General features: G+C 45.5%; 1 protein-coding gene across 1 annotated transcript in view; it reads left to right on the plus strand.

The window, feature by feature from the left end:
* Window positions 1–2,126: 2,126 nt before the first annotated feature.
* The window catches only part of sept3 (septin 3), a 29,415-nt gene continuing 12,133 nt past the window's right edge, over window positions 2,127–19,408 (plus strand). Inside the window, exons 1-3 of the mRNA XM_038978725.1 lie at window positions 2,127–2,276; window positions 18,015–18,278; window positions 18,700–18,828. Of these exons, the coding sequence (XP_038834653.1) occupies window positions 18,017–18,278; window positions 18,700–18,828 (391 nt within the window). The 5' untranslated portion in view covers window positions 2,127–2,276; window positions 18,015–18,016. The remainder of the gene's footprint in view (window positions 2,277–18,014; window positions 18,279–18,699; window positions 18,829–19,408) is intronic.

Consider the following 19,408-nt stretch of genomic DNA (forward strand, 5'->3'; position numbering starts at 1 on the left):
AAACTGTACTGTCAAACAATGCCATTGGAGAGCCAAGGCACAAAACAGACCTCCCCGGTGGCCAAAGTAAGATGGGCCCGTTCAATCCCTATCTCTAGTACTAAAGGTCAGGCTGAGCATCGTAACCAGTGTTCCCCTAAACCGGCAACCCATGACATACTTGACCAAGAGGTTCTTATGGACTTTGTAACACGTTCTGGGTTGATGAAACCTGTACCAACATCTTATTCTAGAGGTGTAGGCACACCGCCTGATACGTACACCCATTCCTCTCCAAAATCTCAACAGCCAGGGGCCTACAGGACAAAAGGCATGAAGTCTCAGGACCCGGACTTGTTGCAGGCCAGGCTCGGACTAAGGAAAACAGGAATGATAACAAAATCCAGTCCTGGGGTTCTTCTAGGTAAGGATGGCATTTCCAAGCAAAAAGTTGCTGACACAATATCTGAACCAAGACCAAATGATCTGGTAACCCCATCAGGTACTGCTCTGTCAGGAGGTGTGGCAGCCAGACAAAATGTTGTCTCAAGGAGGAAAGTTCCAATTATTGTTGAGAATGATTTTCAATCAATTCATTTTCAGTTTAAGTCAAAGAGGGGTGGACAGGGGTCCCAATGTGGCCTTGCTTCACCAAAAACATTAAAACACATTGGACATATTCAGAAGGGACTTCAGTCTCAGGCTGCCAGCGTATATGCTGGTCGACTACCTTTCAGTCAAAAGGAATACTGTAAAAGTGCTTCCCCTCCTATGCCTCCCAAGACACCATCTTGGAAAGAACACCTAAGTCGATCAACATCTGCAGCAGTTACAGAACTCAAAAGAAGCAGCTATGACCTCAACCCTTGGGCAAAGAAGGGAGCAACATTCATAAAGGACTTTACCACCAAAGAGTCTCATCTGGAAGAGTCTACAAAGACAATCTTAGATGCTGCATTTCAACCTTTAGCACAAGCCAGCCCTAGTAGAAAATACAAGAACCTCCAAAGACCCAAATTATGGACTAGACCTCAGTGTCAAAGTCAACCGACCGATACACGAACCATTGAGAGGAAACGGAATCAATCTAACCAGTCAAATAGCAGCATTTTGATGGGTAGGTGTCTTTTAGAAGTCAGTCAGAAACAGGAAGCCCTTCAGTCTGGGGTGAAAAGGTCAAACAGCGACAACTCCCAGACATGTCTGGTGGTACCTCTGACACAGGGGGCCTCCCTCACACCCTCCACCCTGTCAGAGGCCCCTGAGAGATCAACTATTAAACATGGACAGGGCTTGGATTTGGACCATTGCCAAAATATCAATAGTGGTCAAGTTACAGAATCCACCAAACCCAATCTAGATGAATGTGTGCTGCACAGTGGAACCGTTCCCAAAATGTTCAGCCAATCACAGACACCTAATTTACATCCTGTCCAATCGGCTTTACGAATGGTGAAGAACAACGACAGCAATCACAAAGGAGTCAAAGGACTAAGGCCAGTTCATCTAGAACCCACCCAAACAGGTCCACTTCCACCACCTGACCATGAGAGGCCCACCATAAACCCACCAGAATATTCCTCAGAGGAATGGACTGTGCACTGGCTCCTGTCCATGGAGCGCAACCAGCAGCACAAAACATCACAGGTTGGCCCAGATTCAACAGAGGTCGCTGAACAACCATCCCAACGCCAGAGCCAGGGTATAGACTGCTACATACCAGGAGAAATGGATATCTCACCATCACATGAATTGGATCACCCTCTTTCAAGCATGACATCTGTTGATGAAGAGGCAGAGCAATTACATGATGACATCACCACACCTCCTCGAGTGTATTTGTCAATGGGTGAGTAATGAGAAAAAAGTTTCAGTGAAGGCCATGCACATGATAGTGTAAACAAAATCGGATTTGTTGGTTATAATTTCTCTTTATTCAGGCTTAACATATTACTCTGAAAGTCAGGATGAGAGAGATGGCAGAAAAGAGAGAGAGAAAGAGAGAGAGAGGGAGAGAGAGAGAGAGAGCGAGAAAGAGAAAGAGAAAGAGGAGGGGGGTCAGAGAAGGCACTGGAGGGAATTTGAGACATGGCTCCTTATCAGAAGAGTAACAGACATGCAAAAACTGTGTGATAAAACCAAGTTTGGGGGAACAGTGGGGTAAAGTGAGTGACACATGACACAAGGCAAAAGGTCTGCACACCATGTAGACTAGAGAGAACAAACAAACTCAGACAACATGAACACAAAAGACAGCAGTGCGAGAACCTAAGAGCTAACAACAAAACGCCATATATGTGAGTATGGTACTATTTGATCATTGGATGCAAATGCTTCTCCTTTCAATTTTGTGGTGTGCTGTGACTGATTCAATGCATTTTCGAAATATGGAATGTTGTAGTTAGGCCCAGGGTTGGAGAGTAACTGATTATGTGATGTAATCTGATGGAAAAAACTGTAATCAGTTACATTACCAGCAAAAATATTGTAATCAAATTACAGATACTTTTGAAAAAAACAGATGATTACTTCTTGGATTACTTTGAAATTCAGAAAGGATGTTTGTGGAAAGAAAATGCATTATGACACCTATCAGCATTTAAAAAAGGCCCAATTTTAGGTTTGTTCCACCTGAGAGAGTCTGACCACAAGTCAGAGACCACAAGTCAGAGACCACAAGTCGGAGACCACAAGACAGAGACCACAAGTCAGAGACCACTAAGACAGAGACCACAAGTCAGAGACCACAAGTCAGAGACCACTAAGACAGAGACCACAAGTCAGAGACCACAAGACAGAGACTACAAGTCAGAGACCACAAGTCAGAGACCACAAGTCAGAGCACTAAGACAGAGACCACAAGTCAGAGACCACTAAGACAGAGACCACAAGTCAGAGACCACAAATCAGAGACCACAAGTCAGAGACCACTAAGACAGAGACCACAAGTCAGAGACCACTAAGATGACACACCAAATGTGTTTGATGGATCCTTTTCTCTTCTTCTAATGCCTATTAAGGGGAAAGTAGGCTCATCCAAAAGTAATTGAAAGTAATCAGATTACGCTTTGGGTAATCAAACAGTTACTTTACTGATTACAATTTTGGACAGGTAACTAGTAACGGATTACATTTAGAAAGTAACCTACCCAACCCTGGTTAGCCCTACAGTGAATTATACAATACCAATGAAATTGTGTTTGGTTGTTGCTTTTTAGATTACACACAACAATTTGATATTTTTTTATCATTCATGTATACAGACTTGCTATTAAGCATTTCTGGAGAATTGTCTCTCATGACTTTAAGTTACCAAAATGAAAATGAAAGAAATTATGAAACATGAGACATGACTAATCTCGATAAATAGGCTACATGGATCAATATATTTTTCATGCAGATTTTTATAGATTTTTGTCAATTACAATTTGGTCTAATCAAATACTGATTGGTTGTGCAAAAATGACCAAAATACTCAGGTGATGCCAAAAAGGCTGCCTCGGGGCAAAGTTCTGTTTGAGCATGCGTTCTGCATCACCTCTCTCTCTCATCGTGTCGCCTTGGTAACGAAAAGGGGGGCTCTCGACTATAGAGAGAGAGAGAGGTAGAGAGGGACGGAGGGAAAGAGGTACTCAGACAAATCACATGACCCGTTTCCTACATCTTTGCTTCCCTATGTTGGACATCCATCGTTTATTCTGGAGCATTGGGTTGAAAGACTAGTCGAAATTTCACTGCTGAACAAAACTATTTGGGAAATTGAATCTATAAACAGGAATCGGTAAGTCGCGCAACAATCTACATCACAGCAGACGAATGCGGACAGCTAGCATACCTAACGTTAGCTAGCTAACTTAGCGTCATTTATCCAGCATGGATGGAGCCGGGACAATGGGTTGGTTAAACAGGTTTTGGGATGTAGGTAAATCAGCTGCTATCGTGTAGCTTGTGAGATTAAACATGATCGGGGTTATTGTTCAGGATATTTATGATCAAGCTAGCGAAATGTGGATTGATCTGGCTAGCCTTCAGTCAGACCGTAGAAAGGACGTTAAAACGTAAAATAACCCCCCTCAGCTTGCGGATCACAGTGGGAAATATGGCCCAAATTGTCGCCATCAGAAATCACACAAAGATATGATGTGGATGCTCTAACATCATCATTGTAGTCTATCTTTGATGGGATGACAGACCACACATTCAGCCAGAGAATTTAGATTTAAATTTGAGATATGATTTATGACAAAAAAAGAGAGGTTATACCAGGTAAAATGACATAGTAGAGAGCTTAGTAGAGAGCCCAAATATGTATTTTTGCACCACTCCCAATTTTGAGCAGGCTTTGCATAATCTGTCAGAAGCCTATTTGATGTTGTGTATGCCTGTTTGATGTGTAGACTATTTGTGTGTGTGTAAGTGTGTGTGTGTGTGTGTGTGTGTGTGTGTCTGTGTGTGTGTGTGTGTGAGCAAGAGAGAGACAGCAAGTGACAGAATATGGTTATTCATTGATGCTCTAAATTCCGCTGACAGTCTCTGCTTTTCTGACCTGTGATCAACAGTACCAGTCAAAAGTTTGAACACACCTACTCATTCCAGGGTTTTTCTTTATTTTGTACTATTTTCTACATTTTAGAATAATAGTGAAGACATCAAAACTATGAGATAACACATATGGAATCATGTAGTAACAAAAATATATATATATTATATTTGAGATTCTTCAAAGTAACCACCCTTTGACTTGACGAAAGCTTTGCACACTCTTGGCATTCTCTCACCCAGCTTCATGAGGTAGTCACCTGGAATACATTTTAATTAACAGGTGTGCCTTGTTAAAAGTTCATTTGTGGAATTTCTTTCCTTCTTAATGTGTTTGAAACAATCAGTTGTGTTGTGACAAGGTAGGGGTGGTATACAGAAGATAGCCTTATTTAGTAAAATAAAAGTCCATATTATGGCAAGAACAGGTCAAATAAGCAAAGAGAGATGACAGTCCATCATTACTTTATTTAAAAAAAAATATATTAAACCTTTATTTAACTAGGCAAGTCAGATAAGAAAAAATTCTTATTTACAATGAAGGCCTACCAGGGAACAGTGTGTTAACTGCCGTGTTCAGGGGCAGAACGACAGATTTTTACCTTGTCAGCTCTGGGATTCGGTCCAGCAACCTTTCGGTTACTGGCCCAACGCTCTAACCACTAGGCTACCTGCTGCCCCATTTAAAAAGTATTAAACAAACCAAAATATATTTTATATTTGAGATTCTTCAAAGTAGCCACCCTTTGCCTTGATGACAGCATTGCACGCTCATGGAATTTTCTCAACCAGCTTCATGAGGTAGTCACCTGGAATGCATTTCAATTAACAGGTGTGCCTTGTTAAAAGTTAATTTGTGGAAATTCTTTCCTTAATGCGTTTGAGCCAATCAGTTGTGTTGTGACAAGGTAGGGGTGGTATACAGAAGATAGTAGAGGTCGACCGATTAATCGGCATGAGCCGATTTCAAGTTTTCATAACAATCAGTAATCTGCATTTTTGGACGCCGATTATGGCCGATTACATTGCACTCCACGAGGAGACTGCGTGGCAGGCTGACCACTTGTTATGCGAGTGCAGCAAGGAGCCAAGGTAAGTTGCTAGCTAGCATTAAACTTATCTTATAAAAAACAATCAATCTTAACATAATCACTAGTTAACTACACATGGTTGATGATATTACTAGTTTAACAAGCTTTTCCTGCGTTGCAAATAATCATTGCGGTGCCTGTTAATTTATCATCGAATCACAGCCTGCTTCGCCAAACAGGTGATGATTTAACAAGCGCATTCGCGAAAACATAATTTGCCAGAATTTTACCTAATTATGACATAACATTGAAGGTTGTGCAATGTAACAGCAATATTTAGACTTATGGATGCCACCCGTTAGATAAAATATGGAACGGTTCCGTATTTCACTGAAAGAATAAACTTTTTGTATTCGAAATGATAATTACCGGATTTGACCATATTAATAACCTTAGGCTCATATTTCTGTGTGTTTATTCTATTATAATTAAGTCTATGTTTTGATAGAGCAGTCTGACTGAGCGGTGGTAGGCAGCAGCAGGCTTGTAAGCATTCATTCAAACAGCACTTTCCAGCGTTTGCCCGCAGCTCCTCGCAATGCTTGAAGCACAGCGCTGTTTATGACTTCATGCCTATCAACTCCCGAGATTGGGCTGGCAATACTATAGTGCCTAGTAGAACATCCAATAGTCAAAGGTATATGAAATACAAATGGTATAGAGAGAAATAGTCCTATAATTCCTATAATAACTACAACCTAAAATTTCTTAACTGGGAATATTGAAGAATCATGTTAAAAGGAACCACCAGCTTTCATATGTTCTCATGTTCTGAGCAAGGAACTTAAACGTTAGCTTTTTTACATGGCACATATTGCATTTTTACTTTCTTCAACACTGTGTTTTTGCATTATTTTAACCAAATTGAACATGTTTCATTATTTATTTGAGACTAAATAAACATTTTCTTATATATTAAGTTAAAATAAAAGTGTTCATTCAGTATTGTTGTAATTGTCATTATTACAAATATATAGATAAAAATCGGCCAATTAATCGGTATCGGCTTTTTTTGGTCCTCCAATAATCAGTATCGGTATCGGCGTTGAAAAATCATAATCGGTCGACCTCTAGAAGATAGCCCTATTTGGTAGAAGACCAAGTCCATGTTATGGCAAGAACAGCTCAAGTAAGCAAAGAGAAATGACAGTTCATCATTACTTTAAAACATGAAGGTCAGTCAATCCGGAAAATCTCAAGAACTTTTAAAGTTTCTTAAAGTGCAGTCGCAAAAACATTCAAGCGTTATGATTAATCTGGCTCTCAAGAGGACCTTCATGGTTGAATTGCTGCAAAGAAATCACTACTAAAAGACACCAATAAGAAGAAGAGACTTGCTTAGGCCAAGAAACAAGAGCAATGGACATTACACCGATGGAAATCTGTCCTTTAGTCTGATGAGTCCAAATTTGAGACTTTTTGTTCCAACCGCCGTGTCTTTGTGAGACGCAGAGTAGGTGAACGGATGATCTCTGCATGTGTGGTTCCCACCATGAAGCATGGAGGAGGAGGTGTGATGGTGTGGGGGTGCTTTGCTGGTGACACTGTCTGTGATTTGTTTAGAATTCAAGGCACACTTAACCAGCATGGCTACCACAGCATTCTGCAGCGATACACCATCCCATCTGGTTTGCGCTTAGTGGGACTATCATTGTTTTTTTTAAAGGACAATGACCCAACACAACTCCAGGCTGTTTAAGGGCTATTTGACCAAGAAGGAGAGTGATGGAGTGTTGCATCAGATGACCTGGCCTCCACAATCATCAACCTCAACCCAATTGAGAGGGTTTGGGATGAGTTGGACCGCAGAGTGAAGGAAAAGCAGCCAACAAGTGCTCAGCATATGTAGGTACTCCTTCAAGACTGTTGGAAAATCATTCCAGGTGAATCTGGTTGAGAGAATGCAAAAAGTGTGCAAAGATGTCATCAAGGCAAAGGGTGGCTACTTTGAAGATTCTAAAATATATTTTAATTTGTTGAACACTTTTTTTGGTTACTACATGATTCCATATGTGTTATTTCATAGTTTTGATGTCTTCAATATTTTTCTACAATGTAGAAAATAGTACAAATAATGGAAAACCCTTGAATTAGTAGGTGTGTCCGAGCTTTTGACTGGTATTGTTATGTCAAGGCTTATGGATGATCTCATACTCATACACAGAAGCAGCTACATTTGTATGCCCTGGAGTGTCCTAGGCTCAAATTGCGCATGTATAGCCATATGTCTGTTTTCATCACCATCTGTTGTGCAGTGCACTATTTACTGTGGTAAACCAGTCTGCTACAGGTATCATTCTCTTTACAGTGCCTTCAGAAATTAGCCATACCTGTTGATTTATTCCACATTTTGTTGTGTTACAGTCTAAATTCTAAATGGATAAAATATTTAAAAAATCTCACACAATACCCATATTGACAAAGTAAAAACATGTCTTTCAAAATGTTTGCAAATGTATTGAAAATGAAATAAATATCTAATTTACGTAAGTATTCACACCCCTGAGTGTTAGAATCACCTTTGGGAGCGATTACAGCTGTGAGTCTTTCTGGGTAAGTCTCTAAGAGCTTTGCACACCTGGATTTAACAATATTTGCACTAGAGGTCGACCGATTAATCGGCACGGCCGACTTATCTTATAAAAAAACAATCAATCTTCACATAATCACTAGTTAACTACACATGGTTGATGATATTACTAGGCTAACTAGCTTGTCCTGTGTTGCATATAATCAATGCGGTGGCTGTTAATTTATCATTGAATCACAGCCTACTTCAACTTGGCCAAACGGGTGATGATTTAAGAAAAGCGCATTAGCGAAAAAAGCAGAACCGTTGCACAAATGTCACATTCTGACCTTAGTTCCTTTTTTATGTCTTTATTTTAGTTTGGTCAGGGCGTGAGTTGGGGTGGGCATTCTATGTTGTTTTTCTATGTTTTGTTCTGTATTTATATTTCTATGTGTTTGGCCTAGTATGGTTCTCAATCAGAGGCAGGTGTCAGACGTTGTCTCTGATTGGGAGCCATATTTAGGTAGCCTGTTTTCTATTGTGTTTTGTGGGTGAATTTTTCCTGTATTAGTGTTTGCACCATACGGGACTGTTTCGGTTTTTTCATTTATTCTCTTGTTCTTTTGTATTTTGTATTCATTCTCGATTAAATGATATTATGGATACGTACCACGCTGCATTTTGGTCCTCCTCTCCTTCCACCAACGAAAGCCGTTACAGAATCACCCACCAACCAAGGACCAAGCAGCGTGGTAAACAGAAGCAGAGGATTCTGGACTCATGGACATGGGAGGAGATACTAGACGGTAAGGGACCCTGGGCACAGGCTGGGGAATATTGCCGCCCCAAGAAAGAACTGGAGGCAGCGAAAGCTGAGCGGCGGCGATATGAGGAGGTAGCACGGCAGCGCGACAGGCACGAGAGGCAGCCCCCCAAAACATTTTTTGGGGGGGCACACGGGGAGTGTGGTAGAGTCAGGTTGGAGACCTGAGCCCACTCCTCGTGCTTATCGTAAGCAGCGCGTTACTGGTCAGGCACCGTGTTATGCGGTTAAGCGCACGGTGTCGCCAGTACGCACTCATAGCCCGGTGCGCTATAGGCCAGCCCCCCGCAAGTGTCATGTGAGTGTGGGCATCCAGCCAGGGCGTATTGTGCCGGCTCAGCGTGTCTGGTCTCCGGTACGCCGTTTCGGCCCAGGGCATCCTGCGCCGGCTCTGCGTGCTGTTGTCTCCGGGGCGCTGGGAGGGTGCAGTGCGTCCTATGCCTGCGCTCCGCTCGTGCCGGGTGAATGTGTGCATTGAGCCTAAGGGAGATGTGCGAGTGGTAGGCACCAGATCTCCAGTGCTCACCCACAGCCCGGTTCAACCTGGGCCTGCACTCTGGAGGGTCCGGGCTAAAGTGGTCATTCAGCCTGGAGAAGTGGTGCCAAGGCTGCGCACCAGAGCTCCAGTGCTCCCCCACAGCCTGGTGCGGGGGAGCACCTCCTCCAAGCACCAGGCCTACTGTAGGTCTCCCCAGCCTGGTGGGTCCTGTGGCAGCGCCATGCACCAGGCTGTCTCTCCGTCTCCTCCCTCCAGGTTCTCTCTCCAAGCCAGAGCCGCCCGCCAGTCCGGAGCTGCCAGAGCCGCCTGCCAGTCCGGAGCCGCCCGCCAGTCCGGAGCCGCCCGCCAGTCCAGAGCCGCCCGCCAGTCCAGAGGCGCCCCTCAGTCCAGAGGCGCCCCTCAGTCCAGAGGCGCCCCTCAGTCCAGAGGCGCCCCTCAGTCCAGAGGCGCCCCTCAGTCCAGAGGCGCCCCTCAGTCCAGAGGCGCCCCTCAGTCCAGAGGCGCCCCTCAGTCCAGAGGCGCCCCTCAGTCCAGAGGCGCCCCTCAGTCCAGAGGCGCTCCTCAGTCCAGAGGCGCCCCTCAGTCCAGTGCTGCCCTCTACTAGGGTCTCCAATCCAGGGTCGGTGGCGAGGGTCGCCACACCTAAGGTGCCACATAAGTGGGTCGAGACTATGGTGGGGTCCACGTCCCCTATAGGTTCAGGTTTTGCGGCCGGAGTCCGCACCTTTGGGGGGGGGGGGGGGGGGGGGGGGTACTGTCACGCTGACCTTAGTTCCTTTTTTATGTCTTTATTTTAGTTTGGTCAGGGCGTAAGTTGGGGTGGGCATTCTATGTTGTTATTCTATGTTTTGTTCTGTATTTATATTTCTATGTGTTTGACCTAGTGAGAGGTCTCAATCAGAGGCAGGTGTTCTCAATCAGAGGCACCAACGAAAGCCGTTATAACAAATGTACCTAACCATAAACATCAATGCCTTTCTTAAATCAATACACAGAAGTATATTTTTTTAAACCTGCATAGTTAAAAGGAATTCATGTTAGCAGGCAATATTAACTAGGGAAATTGTGTCACTTCTCTTGCGTTCAGTGCAAGCAGAGTCAGGGTATATGCAACAGTTTGGGCCGCCTGGCTCGTTGCGAACTAATTTGCCAGAATTTTACATAATTATGACATTACATTGAAAGTTGTGCAATGTAACAGCAATATTTAGACTTATGGATGCCACCCGTTAGATAAAACACGGAACAGTTCCGTATTTCACTGAAATAATAGTTTCCTGATTTGACCAAAGGCTCGTATTTCTGTGTTTATTATACTATAATTAAGTCTATGATTTGATATTTGAAAGAGCAGTCTGACTGAGCGGTGGTAGGCAGCAGCAGGCTCGTAAGCATTCATTCAGCACTTTACTGCGTTTGCCAGCAGCTCTTCGCAATGCTTGAAGCACAGCTCTGTTTATGACTTCACGCCTATCAACTCCTGAGATTAGGCTGGCAATGTCACGATCGTCGTATAGAGGAGACGAAGGCGCAGCGTGATGATAATCCATCTTCTTTTAATAAAGAAATAACACTGAACAAACTATACAAAATAACAAACGTGAACGCTATAAACACTGAGTGCAGACATGCAACCTCACATAGACAATAACCCACAAACCAAACCAGAAAATGGCAACCAAAATAGGATCCCCAATCAGAGACAACGATAAACAGCTGCCTCTGATTGGGAACCAATCTAGGCCACCATAGACCTACATATGCCTAGACTACACACACACGCCTAGACTACACACACACACCTAGACATACAAAAACCCTAGACCAGGGGTGTCAAACTCATTCCACGGAGGGCCTAGTGTCTGCAGGTTTTTGGTTTTTCCTTTCAATAAAGCCCTAGACAACCAGGTGTGGGGAGTTCCTAACTAATTAGTGATGTTAATTCATCAATCAAGTACAAGGGAGGAGCGAAAACCCGCAGACACTCGGCCCCCCGTGGAATGAGTTTGACACCTGTGCCCTAGACAATACAAAACAATCATATCCACCCTCGTCACACCCTGATCTGACCAAAATAATACAGAAAACATAGAATACTAAGGTCAGGGCGTGACAGGCAATACTAAAGTGCCTATTAGAACATCCAATAGTCAAAGGTATATGAAATACAAATGGTATAGAGAGAAATAGTCTAAATGTCATAATTCCTATAATAACTACAACCTAAAACTGGGAATATTGAAGAACTGGGAATATTGAACCACCAGGTTTCATATGTCCTGAGAAAGGAACTTAAACGTTAGCTTTTTTACATGGCACATATTGCACTTTTACCTGTTCCAACACTGTATTATTGCATTATTTAAACCAAATTGAGCATGTTTCATTATTTATTTGAGACTAAATAGATTTTATTGATGTATTATATTAAGTTAAAATAAAAGTGTTAATTATTCATTCAGTATTGTTATAATTGTCATTATTACAAATTTATATATAAAAATCAGCCGATTAATCAGTATCGGATTTTTTTGGTCCTCCAGTAATCGGTATCGGTATCGGCATTGAAAAATCATAATCGGTCAACCTCTAATTTGCACATTATTCTTTAAAAAAATCTTCAAGCCATTTTCAAGTCTTGCCATAGATTTTCAAGCCGCTTTAAGTCAAAACTGCCACTCGGGAACATTTAATGCCGTCTTGGTTAGCAACTCCAGTGTATATTTGTGTTTTAGGTTATTGTCCTGCTGGAAGGTGAATTTGTCTCCCAGTGTTTGTTGGAAAGCAGACTGAACCAGGTTTTCCTCTAGGATTTTGCCTGTGCTTAGTTCTATTCCATTTCTTTATATCGGTAAACCAGAGTAGTGGGACAAAGGTACAGGACGTTAGGCAGGCTCAGGGTCAGGGCAGGCAGAAAGGTCAAAACCGTGCAAACTAGGAAATAGGTACTATAGACAGGACAGGAGCAAGGGGAAAAACAGGAGACAAAGGGCTGGGAGACATGTGTTTAACTCTGGACACATGAAAGGTAGGATGTATACGAAGGGTCCGGGGCAACAGAAGACGAACAGCAGAGGGGATAATGATTTTGGAGATGGGAAACGGGCCGATAAACCGGGGGAAGAGTTTGCAGGATTCCACCCGGAGGGGCAGATCCCGGGTGGACAGCCATACCTTCTGCCCGAGATGATTTAAAAACAAATCCCCCCACACCTTTATTTAACCAGGTAGGCTAGTTGAGAACAAGTTCTCATTTGCAACTGCAACCTGGCCAAGATAAAGCATAGCAATTCGACACACAACAACACAGAGTAACACATGGAATAAACAAAACATACAGTCAATAATACAGTAGAAAAATAAGTCTATATACAATGTGAGCAAATGAGGTGAGATAAGGGAGGTAAAGGCAAAAAAAAGGCCAAGGGGGCGAGGTAAATACAATATAGCAAGTAAAACACTGGAATGGTAGATTTGCAGTGGAAGAATGTGCAAAGTAGAAATAGAAATAATGGGGTGCAAAGGAGCAAAATAAATACAGTAGGGGAAGAGGTAGTTGTTTGGGCTAAATTATAGATAGGCTATGTACAGGTGCAGTAATCTGTGAGCTGCTCTGACAGCTGGTGCTTAAAGCTAGTGAGGGAGATAAGTGTTTCCAGCTTCAGAGATTTTTGCAGTTCGTTCCAGTCATTGGCAGCAGAGAACTGTAAGGAAAGACGACCAAAGGAGGAATTGGCTTTGGGGGTGACCAGTGAGATATACCTGCTGGAGCGTGTGCTACGAGTGGGTGCTGCTATGGTGACCAGTGAGCTGAGATAAGGCGGGGCTTTACCTAGCAGAGACTTGTAGATAACCTGTAGCCAGTGGGTTTGGCGACGAGTATGAAGCGAGGGCCAACCAACGAGAGCGTACAGGTCGCAATGGTGGGTAGTGTATGGGGCTTTGGTGACAAAACGGATGGCACTGTGATAGACTGCATCCAGTTTGTTGAGTAGAGTGTTGGAGGCTATTTTATAGATGACATCACCGAAGTTGAGGATCGGTAGGATGGTCCGTTTTACGAGGGTATGTTTGGCAGCATGAGTGAAGGATGCTTTGTTGTGGTTTCTAGATTTAATTTTGGATTGGAGATGCTTAATGTGAGTCTGGAAGGAGAGTTTACAGTCTAACCAGACACCTAGGTATTTGTAGTTGTCCACGTTTTCCAAGTTAGAGCCGTCCAGAGTAGTGATGCTAGACGGGCGGGCAGGTGCGGGCAGTGATCGGTTGATACCGGGGAGCCGGGGTTCGATGGCGATCCGCTTGTCGTCGAAACCTGGAGGTGGTCTTAAGGAGGGCCGACCGGCCTCCTCCGGGTACGACGACAGTGGCAGACAAACATCTGGGCAGAAGGTATGCCGACCTCCTTCGGCTGGGAACGATTCACCTCCCGGACCTGTTTCCCTATACCCCAGCTGAGTGCTGTTGCCAGGCACGAGGTGGGAAGGATGGTCTCGGACTCCGGGGTAATAGCCGTGGGGCTATAATGGCGAGACAGTGCATCCGGCTTGATATTCTTGGATCCCAACCGATATGAGAGGGAGAAGTTGAACCGTGTGAACAGCAAGGCCCATTTAGCTTGCCTGGAGTTTAGGCATTTGGCGGTGCGGAGATACTCTAGATTTTTGTGGTTGGTCCATACGATGAACGGGTGTTCCGCTCCTTCCAGCCAGTGCTTCCATTCCTCCAACGCCATCTTCACTGCAAGAAGCTCACGATTTCCCACATCGTAGTTTTTCTCCGTGGCGTTGAGGCGATGGGAGAAGGCGCAGGGATGTAGCTTCAGGTCCAGGGCAGAGCGCTGGGACAGGACCGCCCCCACCCCTATATCAGACACATTGGCCTCCACCACGAACTGACGGGAAGGTTAAGGATGTTCCAGGATGGGAGCAGTGGTGAAGCGGTATTTGAGGTCCCGGAACGCCCGGTCAGCAGCAGGGGACCACGTGAACGGAACCTTGGGAGAGGTGAGTGCTGACAGGGGGGAAGCCAGGGTGCTGTAACCCCGGGTAAAGCGGCGATAGAAGTTGGCGAACCCCAGGAAATGTTGCAGCTGCACCCTGGACGAAGGCTGGGGCCAATCCGCCCTCACCTTCCCGGGATCCATCTGAACACTCCCAGCGGAGATGATGTACCCCAGAAAGGGGATGGTGGAGTGATGGAACTCGCATTTCTTAACAAATAACTGGTTCTCCAGGAGGAATTGAAGAACCTGTCGGACGTGGAGCACATGTTTTTTGGGGGAGCGGGAGAAGACGAGGATGTCATCAATGTAGATGAAGATGAACTGGTTCAACATGTCGCGGAAAACATAATTTACCAGAGTCTGGAACCTGGCAGAGGCATTGGTGAGGCCAAATGGCATGACCAAATACAGTTGCCGCTGGCCGTGTTGTAGGCGGTCTTCCACTCATCCCCCTCCCGTATAACCAACAGGTGGTAGGCGTTCCGTAGATCCAGCTTGGAGAACATGGTGGGCCCCTGGAGCGGCTCGAAGGCCGAGGAGATGAGTGGTAGCAGGTAGCGGTTCTTCACCGTTATGTCATTGAGTCCCCGGCAGTCGATGCACAGGCGCAGGGTCTTTGTGGAGAAGAACCCTGTGCCGCGGGACAGGGCAAAGGACGTATAAATCCTGCGGCTAGGGAGTCCCCAATGTAGGTGTCCATAGCATTGGTATTCGGGCCTGACAGCGAGTACAGTCATCCCCGTGGCGGGGTGGTGCTAGGGAGAAGGTCAATCCCGCAGTCATATGGTCGGTGCGGCGGAAGCGAAGTGTCCCGGGCCTTGTTGAACACCTCCCGAAGGTCCTGGTACTCCGCGGTAATGGCGGAGAGGTCCGGGGCACCTTCCAAGCCCCCAGGAAGACGTCCCGGGGCAGGTTGCGCTGACTTCAGACACTGGGCGTGGTAGAACAGACTCCAGCCCATGATGGCACCAGTTGATGAGGGGATTGTGTCGCTGGAGCCAGGAGAATCACAAAACCACAGGAATCTGAGGAGACTTCATGAGCAGAAATTGAATAGTCTCGCTGTGATTCCCTGACACCCGTAGGTTGATGGGAGTGGTAATATGAGTGACACGGCCTATAAAGCGCCCATCCAGCGCTCTAAAATCGTTGGGAGTGGAGAGGTGCTGAGTGGGGATGTTCAGCTCGGAAGCCAGGGTAGCGTCCAAAAAGCTCTCATCGGTCCCAGAGTTAATGAGGACCCAGAGAGATTTAGACTGGTTTCCCCACAGCAGAATGACATGAAAAGGGGTGCGAGCAAGGGAAGCAGGAAAGTTCTCCATATAGCCCACCAGACTACTCGCTCCTACCAGTGAGCCTGGTTTTTTTAAAGGACAAGAGGACACAACATGACCAAGAACTCTTTGTGTTGATCCTGTATTGCCATTCCGCTGGTGACAGCCCAGCTCTACCTAGTTGCATAGGATCGTGAAGTGGTGACTCAGCTGTCTTCCGTGACTCTCACGGAAGATCGGGAAGCCCTGGGTTCTCTCAGCAATGGGATCGTCGGGAACTTCAGAGTGACTCGGAGGCAAGGTGGAATCCCTGGACGTTCAAGCGAAGTCGAATTTCCTCTCCCTCCGTCGTTCCCGTAGTCGTCCATTGATGGTCAAAGCAATGAGGGAATCGAGATTCGTAGGTAACTCCCGAGCTGCAAGCTCGTCCTTGACCTCCTCCGAGACACCGTGCAGGAACATATTGAACAGTGCTTCCTGGTTCCATGCACTCTCCGCTGCCAACGTGCAGAAATCCACAGCATAGTCTGTCACACTGCGGGAGTCCTGCATAAGCTGGATCAGCTTCCGGGCAGCTTCTCTCCCAGAGAACGGGCCGTAAAAAACCTTCTTCACCTCTCCCACAAACCCCTCCAAACTAACGCATATGGCCAGCTGCTGTTCCCATACAGCAGTAGCCCAGATGAGAGCCCTCCCGGACATCAGCGTGATGAGATAGGCTATCTTGGAGCGATCCAAGAAGAAGGAGGAGGGCCGAAGCTCGAAAATGAGGGTACACTGAGCTAGAAATGACCGACAGGTGCTCGGCTCTCCATTGACGCATTCCGGGTGGGGGGGGGGTGTAAGCGGGGCTCCCGAGAAGGTGGAGTGACCGATGAGACGGCGCTGCTAGCAGCTGGGTTACTGAGGGGCTGTGGGGTTACCACCATGGTAGGCTGCCTCCCAGACAACCCGCGGAATTGCTCCAGCAAAATGTCTAATGCCCAGTTATGGCATTCAGCCAACGTTTGGACCCCCTCCAAAAGGCCGCGAAGCAGTTCCTCGTGCCTCCCAATGGTGTCTCCTTGGGAGGAGATGGTGTCGCGCAGCTGGCCCGGGTCTGCTGGGTCAGTCATGGCCAGTTCGTACTATCGGGTTTGAAGTTAAGACCCAGGTGCAGACAATGTCAAAGTAACAAAAGTTTATTAAATAGAACATGGGCAGGCAGGCAGCAGACGGCAGGCAGGCTCAGGATCAGGTCAGGCAGAGGTTGGTAATCCAGAGTAGTGGGGCAAAGGTACAGGACGGTAGGCAGGCTCAGGGTCAGGGCAGGCAGAAAACTAGGAAACAGGCACTATAGACAGGACAGGAGCAAGGGTAAAAACGCTGGTAGGTCTGAATGAACAAAACGAACTGGCAACAGACAAACAGAGAACTTAGGCATAAATACACAGGGGATAATGGGGAAGATGGGTGACACCTGGAGGGGGTTGGAGACAATCACAAAGACAAGTGAAATAGATCAGGGTGTGACAGATGACAAGCATACTGATAACATGATGCAGCCACCATCATGCTTGAAAATATGAAGAGTGATGTGTTGTGTTGGATTTGCCCCAAACATAACGCTTTGTATTCAGGAGATAAAGTTAATTTCTTCCTTCTTTTCACTCTCATTTAAGTTAGTATTGTGGAGTAACAATGTTGTTGATCCATCCTCTGTTTTCTCATATCACAGCCATTAAACTGTAACTGTTTTAAAGTCACCATTGGCCTCATGGTGAAATCCCTGAGAGGTTTCCTTCCTCTCCGACAACTGAGTTAGAAAGAATGCCTGTGTCTTTGTTGTGCCTGGGTGTATTAATGCACCATCACTGCCTGACTGAGTCACCTTACAGATAATTGTATGTGTAGAGTACAGAGATGAGGAAGTCATTCAAAATGAATGTTAAACACTATTATTGCAGACAGAGTGAGTCCATGCAACTTATTATATGACTAGTTAAGTCGATTTTTACTACTGAACTTATTTAAGCTTGCCATAACAACGGGGTTGATTAGTTATTGACTCAAGACATTTCAGCTTTTCATTTTGAATAAATGTATAAACATGTCTTAAAACCTAATTCCACTTTGACATAATGGGATATTATGTGTAGGCCAGTGACACAACATCTCAATTGAATCCCTTTTAAATTCAGGCTGTAACACAACGATGTGGAAAAAGTCAAGGGGTATGAATCATTTCTGAAGGTACTGTACAGTATATAGCCCAATGAAATAGGCCTAATAAAAGCATATTTTACCCTCCAGACATGTCAGAGTCCATTGTTCCCCCCGAAGTGAGACCCAAACCTGCTGTCCCTGCCAAGCCCCCTCATGTCGCAGCACCATCCCCCACAGCACCCCATGGACCATCAGGGCTAGGTGGCGGGGTCGGGGTTGATCGAGTTCCAGGGTTGGGACACTCGGGCAGTGGATCCACGTTGCTGGGATACATTGGGATTGACACCATCATTGAGCAGATGAGGAAGAAGACCATGAAGGCTGGTTTCGACTTCAATATTATGATAGTGGGTAAGTAAGGAAGGACAACCTCTTCTGTTTGTGTCTGGTATGATTGATGTATTTAGTGTCTTTCTGAAGAGTACGTGAACCCATGGTGTGCTAGCAAACACAGAGACATGAAACATGAAATTAAGTCGTGCCTCTCCCCTGTTCTGTCTCTCTTCCTCAACAACATCATGCCTCAAACCATGCTCTCCCTCTCTCTCTCTCTCTCTCTCTCTCTCTCTCTCTCTCTCTCTCTCTCTCTCTCTCTCTCTCTCTCTCTCTCTCTCTCTCTCTCTCTCTCTCTCTCTCTCTCTCTCTCTCTCTCTCTCTCTCTCTCTCTCTCTCTCTCTCTCTCTCTCTCTCTCTCTCTCTCTCTCTCTCTCTCTCTCTCTCTCTCTCTCTCTCTCTCTCTCTCTCTCTCTCTCTCTCTCTCTCTCTCTCTCAGGTCACAGCGGCCTGGGGAAGTCAACGCTGGTGAACACGCTGTTCAAGTCCCAGGTCAGCAGGTGGAGCTCAGGATGGGGCGGCGAGCATAAGATCCCCAAGACAGTGGAGATCAAGGCTGTGTCCCACGGTGAGAGAGACATTTATGTGTGTGTGTGTGAGCAAGAGAGAGAGGGATAGAGTGTGTGTGAGCAAGAGAGAGGGATAAAGCGTGTGTGCATGCGTGAGAGTGTTTGTGTGTGAGTATGTGTGTATCTTCTACTGTTGATATTTGATTAGAGCTGTCATTTGCTTGGTTCGGTTGTTTGGTTAGCGTTCAGAGGCCAATTCATGTTATAATGTTGTAGTGATGGCATTTATAACCATACACTAGGTTGTGTTGACTGCAGGGGCTGCAGTGTTGTACTGCCATGCGCAGAGCCGCAGGCATAGAAACACTTGACAGAATATGCCCTGAGGTGTCTTAGACTGGCACAGCTGGCATGTGCAGCCCACCTGGCATCCCAGACAGACACAGAGGCAGAGAAGAGCTTCTGTCTTTTTCTGTCTGGCCAAAAACACTGTACTGCTTGCTTTATTTCTGCCACGTTGCACATTTGTCATCCTCACTGACATCAAAGAAAAATCCCCTTCTACGAGACAAGGAAAAAGCGTACATATCATTTATTGACTGCTTGCTTGAGTGTTTAACTTTTTGTCACCTGATTTTG

This window comes from Salvelinus namaycush, chromosome 39 (genome assembly GCF_016432855.1).
Source record: "Salvelinus namaycush isolate Seneca chromosome 39, SaNama_1.0, whole genome shotgun sequence".
NCBI classification, from domain to species: Eukaryota; Metazoa; Chordata; class Actinopteri; order Salmoniformes; family Salmonidae; genus Salvelinus; species Salvelinus namaycush.